This window comes from Echinococcus granulosus (assembly GCF_000524195.1).
Source record: "Echinococcus granulosus chromosome Unknown EG_S00024, whole genome shotgun sequence".
NCBI lineage: Eukaryota > Metazoa > Platyhelminthes > Cestoda > Cyclophyllidea > Taeniidae > Echinococcus > Echinococcus granulosus.
The window spans coordinates 573,186-585,105 of NW_020170404.1; the positions used below are offsets into that span (position 1 = coordinate 573,186).

The 11,920-nt window shown below is 39.6% G+C and overlaps 1 protein-coding gene across 1 annotated transcript; it reads left to right on the forward strand. All coding sequences in view use genetic code 11, as the record gives it.

Moving 5' to 3' along the window:
• Positions 1-554: 554 nt before the first annotated feature.
• On the forward strand, positions 555-9,948 carry EGR_04089 (hypothetical protein; the record flags this gene model as incomplete). The annotated part of the gene is made up of 17 exons (XM_024493338.1): positions 555-600; positions 907-969; positions 1,263-1,322; positions 1,540-1,575; positions 2,272-2,331; positions 3,016-3,189; positions 4,222-4,248; positions 4,529-4,564; positions 4,643-4,699; positions 5,300-5,326; positions 5,698-5,733; positions 5,807-5,845; positions 6,729-6,770; positions 7,313-7,339; positions 7,425-7,457; positions 9,363-9,405; positions 9,912-9,948. The coding sequence occupies 17 exons, from the start codon at positions 555-557 to the stop codon at positions 9,946-9,948; spliced, it is 843 nt and encodes a 280-aa protein (XP_024352252.1).
• Positions 9,949-11,920: the final 1,972 nt, after the last annotated feature.

Below are 11,920 nucleotides of genomic sequence, written 5' to 3' on the forward strand. Positions count from 1 at the left end.
AGCTAATAGGTTAGGTCGCCTAAATTGTATTGGTTCTTTAACGTTTTTTTTTTGCGTTTGGAATTTTTTTAATAAATGTTCTTAGCAGTTATAACTTAGAGCAAATTAACACCGTAGTTAACGAATCAGTAGCAGCACACAACTTAATTGTCATAATGCAGTGGACGATGAAGAACGAATACTTGTTTATAGAATGAGGAAATGACCATTAAAGTGGTGCATGGTACATGCCAAAAGTAGCTTATTTAAGTTTAAAATCATTTTGGCATTTTCGTAGACGCTCACACACACACATGCAAAGGTGGAATTGCGTGAACTGCGAATAACCGCATTCGGCAATAGGATCAGTAGGAGGGCCGCGTCAAACTTTTTGTCAGAGGCCTGCGTGTGCTCACACGCACATTTGGAGCCGCGGTGCTAATTACAAGAAGAGTAACCCTCCCACCTCGACCAATCAGAAGGTAGGCACGCAAGGCACCTCATAATGATGCCTCCTTCGATTAAGGACAGATGGTAGACGCCATCACTATTCAAGTGAGCGGCTCCTCGAAAGCATGGGGGATGAATATAGAGACGATTACGGGAACTATGTTGTGAACAGTGAGTTCAGTGAATACGCTTAGGATCTCCAAATACCCTTGTCCTCTTCCCCTACTTTCTTGTGTAAAGAAAGGCACTTCCTTACCCGCGTTCTTGATTTCCGTAATGCCTTTCATTTAGCAGAAAGCTTACAATTTTTAAACGACAATAAGTTGAGACTAGGGTAATAACTTGAAGCTAGATTTCACAATTTCGAAAGAGCTATTAATTTAAATGTTTACATTGCTTTAACTACCGAGGCATTTCTCTAGTTGCAAAAGATAGTCTACTAGAGGAGTATAAATTTAACACCCAAGGAATTTTCAGACTATAACAGAAATCGGGAGCTTGCAGCTAAAGTCGCGGCTGAGCAGACTGCACAACCATGCAGTAAGTTCGCTTTCCTCTTCCATTAGGCCTTCAAATGAATAGCAGAATTTGGATTTAGAAAGGCCGCTTACTTTAAACAGGGTTGGTACAGACATAGCCCAGCATTCGGTTGTCATTTGTTGACGGTCATTCGTTCCTAATGTGATATAGGTTGCAGTAAATTTGCTTCAAAGCTGGATATTTTTAGGCAACATTAAATTGGACTCTAACCATCAGTTAGTGACAGTCCACTTTTACTGACCCATCAGTCTACGATATCCACGACTCATGTTCCACATATGTTGCTACTCTAGGCCCATCATCCAAACAATGGTCAGCGTCGGCGCATACACGGACACCGATGTACCCGCAGCGTGAGTTACACCGAGTCCCTTCAGTTCGAAACCTTCTCCACTACCCATTGGTTCACTCAGTTGACATAAAACCCATAAAAGAAGTGGGAATCTTGTAACACCTCATTCCCCCTCCTTAATTTGACACTTTAAGCAAAAACTCGGATAAGTAATATACTTTACGAAATACTCAAATCGGAATCATGAAATGCTGAAAACTTCACTGTTTTGTATTTAGGAATGGTTTATATGCCGGTCCCTGGGTCGAAAAATCGTGAGTTAATTGTTAATTGTCAATTTTAAAAATAAGAAAAGTAGCACTTTAAGATTGTTAAAATCAAGGTTCTCAAGGCGCCAAAACGCTTTAAACATCATATTGTGTGCACATCTCTCCAAAGACTGTACTTGAAATCGAGAATCAGGCTTAAGATTTATGGTAGACGGTGAGAGAGTGTAATACTGCACTTTAAGTGCCGATCGGCTTACCATGTTACCCACCTTGAGCATCCTCTTAAAAAAGCGCCAGGTATGCAAAACTGAGTGAAGTACCTGGTTTACTCAAAGGTACACCAAAGGGTCACTTTTCGCATACCTCGTAGGCTTGATTCGAGACCTTGTCTTGCGTTAGGGAAAGGAGCGAGAATGTAAAAACGCATACACCCCCAAAAGCGGATGCAACATTAGTTAAAACTTTATGACCAACGCAAGAGTATTGTTACATTTCCCGCCTAATTGTGTTTTCTTCGTATGCGAAGGCAAACACACTTCATAATTGCAGTCAACGTCACCAAAATGCCTGTTAATCAAATAAGTAAAATCTCTGCAATGTCGTTTTTTTCCGCACATGACATCGATCATCGCGGGTTAGGCTAGGAGACTAGTCTTGCACCGCGCCAAACTACTGACGCTTTCTTAAACATTGTGAAATTACTCCAGCTAATCCTTGTGCTCGTTTTTTTTGGTGCTATAGAAACGGGGATGCAGTACCGCCCTGGAATGCAGAAGCGGAACCAAGGATGGCCATCACTAAGTAAGATGACAAACGATTTTATGCATAGATAGACCCTACGAATTTAACTTCATTTGAGACAAGTAGATAAACAATAGCTTTATGGGAAAAAAAGAGTCTGATGAAGCTAAGTAAAATGAACACTTCTAGTTAAACCTTTTTGAGTCACGCAACCTCGTGTCATCAGCTCTAATCACCAAAGTGGAAGCATTTTGAGAGACTAGATTATAAGCATTATCATTAAGAAGTTAAATACATTCATAGTACTTTAGAGTTGGTCAACTTTGGACACACAAGGGAGGCTAGATTTTCTTAGTGGCAAAAATCACCGCTACTTAATATGGGGCGAATAGGTCAAAGTAGTGCTACCGCCTTCATCAAATAGCCACATTAATATGTCTCGTGTAATCATTTTGAAGCAAAAAGAAAAACTTTTGGCGAGATAATTTACAAATCTCTTTTTATTGCTGAAATGGGAAGGGTGCGTTTACGTCTTTTCTCCCAGGGCTCTGTCAATCACCGGGGTCTAAAATTTTTTTTCTAGCCTAGTGCAATATCTATTTCTTTATTTTATTTTGTCTATTTCTAACCTGTTTTACTTCATCCTAATTATGGTAATCGAACTTAAGTGAGAAAATTTATGGCTTCAAGTATATGTGACATAGGTATTGTTATGTAGTATTAATGGGATTATTTCCTTTACAGGAGATGAGCCAGATTACCTGAGTCTGGACTCTGACAGTGACTCGTCCAGCTGCTCCGGTAGCAGCAGCAGCACTTGCCACTGCAGTAGTTGTGGTGGAACCATAAACGATTACTCCAGCACCTCGTCTTCGGGATGTTGTAGCTCAAGTTACGATTACACCGACGCTCGCCAACGTAGGTCTAGACACCCACGTGGACACAGCAATAAATGCCGTTGATAAGCTAAACCTTGAACTAAAATGATCTGGTAATAGTAACCGATGAATGCAAACAGTGAACACTAAACCTTAATCATCTAATTAGGCTCTATTTCACTGATCAAAAGTCGAAGTTGGTGGTTTTGATCTGCGTGATGCAGAAGACAAGCTATTTACGCCATGTCCATGCAATCTCTTGTCTCGCATTCTCCTCAACCAAACTACTCACATAATTCCACATCGTAGAATTCTTGTCTTCACCTTCACGAGTAATGATTGCAATAGAGGTGATTAGCTCTTATAAAATTTTATCTTCACCTACTTAGTGATTAAGGTAAAAAGTAAGTTGGGTGCTTAGAAAAGCTGTGTTGTCATGAGTCTTAGCACCCAGACAACGCCCCGACTCCTTTCACCTCAATGTCATTAGTGGTAGATTTCAGAAACCGATTTGTGTTGCAAAACACTAGATTTCAGCCACTCTAACTCCTTGTGACAGTATAGTTGATTCTAAAAATTGTTAAATTTCAATTTGGGAGTACATAATACTGCCCTGAAATAGCAAATTCCTTAGAGTATAGCGGCCAAAATTGCATATTGCTGCTACATTTTGGTGAAAAGTTACTTCAGCTACTTCAAGCGTTCATTTAGGCGACACCAAACGTAGTCATACAGACTTTCAGTGCGTGTAAAAGTAAATTCCCAACTACGTCAGTAGTGTCACTTTCAAAGGTGGATGGATGGGTTCTAGCAGGGTGTGACGGTGTGGCGATAGCCAAATTTAAGACTTGTATGGGTGATACTGACGAAAAAAGTCACTCGTAAGTCTGTGGTAGTCTGTAGTGGTGAATGCCCATTGCAGTTGCGATAGCTGACTTCATGCGTGGAATTGACAGAGATTGTCACAATGAGCAAGCACTGCGTCTCAACACACTTCAGGCACAGATGAAAAAAACAAGTACAAATAATCACTCAAGTTTCTAAACAATCTCAATTTTTTAAATATTTTAAGGCTCAAAGGCAAGAAGCTCGAAAAAGCGTAAGTATTTCCAACGCTGTCACCCATTCAAAAATGGATAATGTTAGGATTCTGTTACTCTTGTTCCATACTTTTTTTCATAGATTGTTACCTGAAGCAGACGCGTAATATCACATACCAACGCATGAATATGAATAGCAACTTCATTAAACTTAAAAATCAGTGTAATTCCTACGACCTAATAATGCACGAATTAACAACTTCTCATCATTTTTTAAAAAGTGTGAAAGCTATTTCCTAAATTAAACTTATCCAAATTTTAAATGCCCTTGTATTCTAGAGAATGATAAATCAAGGAGTCGAGGCCGAAGAGAGAGTAAGTGCAATTTACAAGGACTGGGTAACTTTATTGCCTAAACTTATTATTAAAATGGCAAAATATTTCGCCCCTTAGAATGCGATTGCGATTCCTCCGTATTTTCGGCCCCGTCGTTGTCATCATCAACTTGCTGTAAGTCAGAGTTCCCGTGAGGTAGCAGCATCTGACTTACAAAAAAATTTTCTCTTAGGAAAAACTGAGAATTCCTAAGCAGTTGCGCAAATTAAAGCACTTTCTACTATTACAGCCTACCTTACTTTTATAAGATATGGTCTTGACGAGGTGAACTCAATGTGCCTTTCAGCTCCGGACCGAAGCAGAAACCGGGAATGTGTTTCACCCCGAAGAAAAGGTGCCAAAACATCCAATTTTACTCAATACACTAAGGGATTTCAGCTAGATGGCGCTGTAATTTATGCAAAAACCCAGGAGAGTCAACAGTATCGTGGCTCAGGTGTACTGATTGATGGAAATATGGTCTTAAGGCGACTTTATGTACCACATTACCACCAGTCTAAAATGCGTTGCTACTTGTAATTTATACTCGTTAACTATCCAGTTCGACTTAGGGATAAATCCCAGGACTTTTCGAATGCTTGCATTCCCTGGACGGCTTAAACAACATTCTGGGTAATAATTACTAGTACAAAAGAACCTTTTTTAAAGTGTAACCCCTAATAATTGTTTGCTTGAATATTAGAAATGTTGTGCACGCCACTATTGCCTTTTTAGATGAAAGGTCATCGAAAGGAAAGTCAAGTGAGTAATTTTTACTGATAAAAGGAAAAATATCACATTGATTTTGAAACTGAGAAAACACATTTGAAGACAAATTATCATATTACTTGATAGCGGAATAGGAGAAGTAATGCAATATCACAATTCTATGTGTAGTACATCAGAGTTGAGGCCTAATATTTTAACGCTTGAACTGACGTCAGGAAACAACTGCCTGAGCATCCATGCATGTAGAACAAAATGTTTGACCAACCATGTCGACTTGTTAAGCACCCTAACTAGATGGTAGGCGCAATAGGGATTGAATGCTGACTATATAGATCGAATCTAAATGCTTAGCCTAATTTAAAGGGGAAAATTACCACATATTAATATTTGAATTATTCATGTAGGAAATCGTTGCTCCGTATGCCATAGACCGGTAGACAGTAAGTCGTTCATTACAATTCAATGGAAATAATACATCATTCTTCCCTCTTTAATGCCTATTTCAATGTGTAGATATTCGAGAAAAGAAGGTACTCGCAGCTCAAAGCCTGGGTAAGTTGCATGCTGTTGAACTTAGTCTATTCAAAATCGGTATTATGATTGTTCTCGCTATTTGGAGTACAAATTTGTTGGTAGATATTATTCAATGGGATCAAGTATTTTAAATACGAGACAATTTTTTACTAATAAACTTAAAAAACTGCGGCATTCAAAGTGTATTCCCTAATCCCGACAAGTCTATGCTTAAGTTTCTCATCCCTATAATAGCCCCACAGGTTTTGAGATGCAGAACCCTTGCTCGTCAAACACCTGTTCAGCTTACTTTTTTTGTTGAAATAAAGCCTCACCATCATGCACCCCAGGGAAATCACAGAAGAAGCCAGCTCAACGTATGTTTTCTAGCCCCGTGTACCCCGCTTTGCTCAGACTGTAACGCGAATGAGCTCGGTTACACCTATCACGTACTCGTCATGACAACAGGGCAGCGCGCTTGTCTCTTTAAACCATGCCAATATAATGGATAACTTTCTGCTGTCTGGAGCAGCTCTTCATTTAACTGACCTTATTTACGTTAAAAATCACCATGTAGCCGTGCCATGTCCCAGGCTTTGACGAATGTGCTTTGCTCCCTCTGCTCAGTCAATCAGCTACGCTTTTTTATATCGCCCTGCATATTTTTAAATAATTATTTAACATAACGAGTCCATTTTAACTCTTTTCGGAAGGTTTTAAAGGGATCATTCACCTGATGTTTTGACTTATCAATGCTACTCGACTTTCTACTCATTCTATTGGTGATTACAATTTTGGGGGAAAGGGAATCTATAACATTTTAAGAAGCGCTATAAAACTTACAACATAACAGTGAATTTCGGAAACCCTTGTAAGAAACAACTGTAATTTCGAGTTATCACTGATCATTCCACTTTTGCAGGCCGGTACCATCGATGCAAAACACCTCGTGCACAAATGCCATGTAGGTTTATTACCGATGAGGCAGTTTAAACGCCTGAAAGTCTACCTATTATTGTAATAATATCTAAAAATCAACTTAAATGCAAAACGAACAAGAATTTCACCAATGTTTGGGTGACTAGACTGCGGTCCAATATAACAGCACAGCATAAGGGTGGTAAACCCCACATCGCATCAAATTAAGCTTTGAAGTAAGACGAAAGAATCAGGAGATATTCGGCTCTTTATAAGTCCTGCGCAGTGTTGAATATGAGGAACTGGTGTTTTTAATAGCTTTCTTCCAACTCAAAAGAGATGTCTGGTGGCAGACCAAATGAATTTCTAGAGACCACTCAGAGTACCGCATGAAAATGTCAAGTTGTTTTAAAATTTCAGGTCAATGCACAGAACACTCGTCTTGTAAGCTACCCTTCCACCTCCAAAAGATACATAAATGTAAATTAGGATAACAGACCTTAGAAGCCAGAAAATTCCGCCGTTTACAAAATTCTCGCCCTTTTTGGGGTTAAAGTCGTCCTCAAGGTAGTGCTTTTTTCATTTTAGCGTACATAAATGGCCGATTTCGTGGAGGTAAGAAAGAGATGCGAGATGAAATCAACAGTCGAGAGTGATTCACAGACCAGTACATGAAGTTCTTTGTCTTTCACTTTTCCAGTGAACACTGAAATTCAACCTGGGCCACCTGGAAGTAAGTGACTAGTTATCCACTTGCTTATATTTTAACTTTCTTTTTTGCGAATGTTTAGCAGCTTGGGGCTTTATCTACTTTGTCAAATCTACAGGCAGTGCAGTTGTCACTTAGGTGTGGTTTACAACGCAACTGCGCTACTCACATTATTCACTCACTTTGTGACGTTGAATCAGTGCCAGGTTGATCATTAATAAATCGGAAATCATAATTGAAGGAATCACTGGAATGTGAAAATTGTTCGTTTGCAAGACCTTCTACTTAAAGATCAACACATCGTCTCCAACTGGCTTAAAGCTGCGCCTTCTGTACGAATTTCAAACTCCAACTGCTTCAACACTTCACAATCGAGCGATATAGTTCCTCCACATTTGGAACGGCTTCTTGAAAATTAAAAATAGGGAATTATTTCCGCCTATTCCTAGCGGCATTAAACTGCTGGCAATTAACAAATTGGAAAAGCATTCACGAATCCCGTTTTTGCTTTTTAAAAAAAATAAAGCGTTTCAACCTCGGTATTTTTCAGGCGGACATAGTGTGTCTTGGTGGAGAGCTCTTAAAACGTTAAGAATTATAAAAATAGAGTCAAGTTAAGAAATAGTGTCGCAGAAGATCTCATTTAATTTCTCAACTTGGATTGGTTGAATGCGCCTTGTTTTAACGTTAGAGATGAAATAGTTAATGCATGCATCATCTACACTAATCGCATCCATGTGAAGGGAAGAGCCCGCGCCAGTAGACTTACAAGCTATTTCCTTTTGACATGCAGAGTTGTTTGTCAGTGTGGTTTATTAAAGTCAAATTATAATTTTAAATAGATGGATTTTTTACCGAGGAAGACGTGATTCGGAAGCATAATCTCGTGTATTCCGATGACAATGGTAAAGAAATGACTCTCTGTTTTACTTAACTCGCTGTGCGTGGAAGCGTTTGACCACTGCCTCTCTCTTTCTCTCTCGCTCGTTCCTCATACTAAGCATTCCTTCAATGCGTGCCTAAAGCTACTCCTCATAGAAGCCAAATTGCCTGAAAATTACCGTTTTAACATTTGCATACGTACAAGAAGGCGGGATCCCTCCTTCCTGTGTCTGAATTTTTAATGACTGAAATGGTTTGCGGAGTGTGTGCGTGTGTGCGCCCGTAATGAGGAAAGAGTTTAAGTGTTTGTTTCTTCACTTCTTCACCTTAGTGTATCCTAAACCCGATCTTCTCCTATATCCCGCCAGTGAGTGACGATGCAGACCAGAGCGGAGCAGCGGATGCGGCTCTGGCGCTGCCCTAACACCTCAACTTTCCCCATTTCGCATTGACTACCAACCTGTGTGTATGTTGCTAAATATTAATTGCGCTGGTCGCCGAACACCGTAACCGAGAGTTAGCAGTGCCTCATTCGCCTTGTTTTTGCTTTTCTTTGGGCACTTTCTAAATTGCATAATTAAAATGCCCTTAAATAAGGTAAAGTTCGACAAGATCCGCAGATAAACTGTTTATAATGTATCACCGGGAGAGCACGGAATCGAGGGGAGCAGAAAACAAAACTTACGCCTGGTTCAAAACGCATGGTTTGTTGGTGGAGCTGACGATGTGCCTCCACAGATCTGCGGCGACAAAGGATGGTGGAAATATATCCACTTCCAACATCAATTTTTCTTTTATTTCTGGGGCAGATTTATGTTTCAAATGTGGTCGTTGAATTTGAACATTTCCTTTCATCACTTCTACAAGAAGAGCATACTGAATTCTATAAGGTTGATTTGCTAAGCAAATCTGTAGTGTTTTCTTCGCTCCCGCAATCTCGACGCATCAGATTTTGAAATCTGTCTACGGAATCATTCACTGAAGCTATAATTATCACTTGGCCAACAAACTGCTCACTCGGTCCATGGGATTGTCTTTTTGCTTTAGGCACATTTGTCGCTCCGCCCGACCATGCGATTTACGAGCGTAAGTAGTGTTTTTTGCAGTTCTCCATGAAACCAATTAATAAAAAAAAAGTGAGAATTAGCATCGTTCACCCTTTTAAATGCAGCTGATAGAATTCGTATGGGAAATCGGCCTTCCTACTAACGCGCTTTATTTTCGTGAGTTTTTTGTGTTGCGCCTTACTAACCTCCGTGCCACGGAAACAACGCATTCACTGATGTTTACCGGAGTCACGGAAGGCGATAATGTGCAGTCTAACAGCACACGTATTTGCGGTGTACCAATTTTTTGGCTATCTCCCCCACCAATAGAATTACAGACAAATTGACCTTGCGTTTGATGAATACCGTGCTCTCCTTTGAAGCGACCAAAGTGGTTTTTGTTATACTAGGGTGTCGTTGGTGGAAGCATGAAAATCATGCCAAATCTGTGGAAGCTAACGCTATTTAACGCTTTTGGAGTTGATGCGGAAATAACCATTTTGCCTTCTATGGAAGCAGTCATAATTTTATGCCCTTTCATGCATTTCAGGCTGAAAACATTCAGTCATTTTCAAGTTCTGGAATAAACCACCTTAACTCTGCTTACGTTTGTGCCAATACAGACAATTTTGGGTCATTCTATCCTTTCCGAATAAATCTTCTGATAAAACTCCTCTCATTTTATTTGAGTTAACTTTTGGCACCGAAAAAATATGATGGAGCAGTAAATCAACCGCTCCGAATGTGAGAAACCTGGAGTAAATTCGAGAGATATCACAAGTAATGTGCGCTCCTCGGTGTAAACGAAAAGCCATCAGTTGCCGGAGTTAGAGTAAATTTACTTGCCCTGATCAACTTCTTTGACAGCCCAATCACCGTGTCTATGATTGACCGCGTGTGCCGGTCGGCTACCGATAGTGTTTTTTTAAACCCCGATTACGATTTGGCTTTATAAACCATTTTCAACCGATTGCAGGATTTTTGTGGGACAAATAAATTACTGGCTTGCCAATGAAGGACATTGCGTTGGAGATCACCTCGTGTAATGCATCAAGCGGCTACGCCGATTGACACAGTCATGCTAATGAAGGGGCACTTAAAGTGCGGTGCGATTTAATTAGTGATTTTAGTGTGATAAGAGAGTAAGAAGGTTGCAAGCAAATTAGTACAAGTATCTACAAGAGAGTGACTAAACCTTTTGGAAAGTCTGTTCTCCAAATTGTTTGTTACAACGCGGGCAATCCAATTGGCATATTGAATATGGTGTTTTACCAGTCATAAATCATTCATTCGTTAAAACTTGAGGAGACTAGATGAATCCTTGAATCGACTCCGTTTCTAAGAGAACTGTTTTCGCGGTTTTCACGAAGGAGTAGTACGTATTTGCGAGGGTGAGGTTTTTGGGCGGATTTTCCAAAGCGAAATTATCACTACGACTTTCACGAAGTCATGGGATCTTATCTTACGAGATTTTTGTGATTTGATTTACAATTTTATGAAATAGCGCCACTGTGATCGATGAGAACAGTACAAATGAAAAGGTATGCATGCCATCAATATCAATCTAGCGTTCAATGAAGTGCAAAGTCTAATGCGTATATGCAAATTTTATTAAGTAGTAGAGATGAAGCATATTCAATCATTTGTGCATTAAAACAAAGGGTGGCAGTGTCCTTTTGTTCTCTAAAACAATGTTTATGAAGAAAGTTTATTGTGAAAGAAGAATGAGGGGTAACAATTGCTTCAAAGTGGATGCACTTTAGGATAGGGCAGAACTTTTACTTCTTGAGGGCAATGATTAACAGGTTATTCGCTAATTGACTTAATTAAGATGACAAATCCGACTTTACTTTGAGCTTGGTTTTACTCAGAGCTCTTAAGGTGCAGTCATATCGCCAAATCGCAGAGCGTATCATTCAAACTAGAGGCTTAATTGTTCCAAATTTCGAAAAACCAAGGAGTCCGATCTGCCTTTTGCATTGATCAGCTCTCTGTAGAGAAGGGCTGGGGAGTTGCTAACCAATGAGACTTGCAAGGAAAGCCACTGTGACACAAAGATTGTGACCGAAACAAGTGCCAATCTCTTGCAGTTATATCAGAAGGTGAAATATCCTCGGTTGATTAATGGCAAATTAACGAAAGGCTTCCCTCCCCCTATGTTTAGAGACTTGAGGCAGGAGTTTCCATTACGACTGCATTAGTGACATATACACATGGTCAAAACTGTGCAGCGGTTTTATTACAAGAACCTACCTACACAAACAAGATTCTGTGTGGTATCTTTGATAGAGATATAAGTAGTGCAAACACCTAACCTCCTTATCTGTATGGATCAATTTTTAAAATGTTATCGCTTTATGCTGCACGACCTTCGGATCAACGTTGTTACCACAACAAGGGAGATAAATAATTGACGTCTTTCACTCAAGAATGGCTTTAAATTAGAATGAACAACTTTTAAACACAATACTAAAAGATTAATGAACGCAAAATGCCATCTACGTACCATCAGATTTTATTCGGGTAAATAGAAACAACTGAATCTAGAAATTAACATTA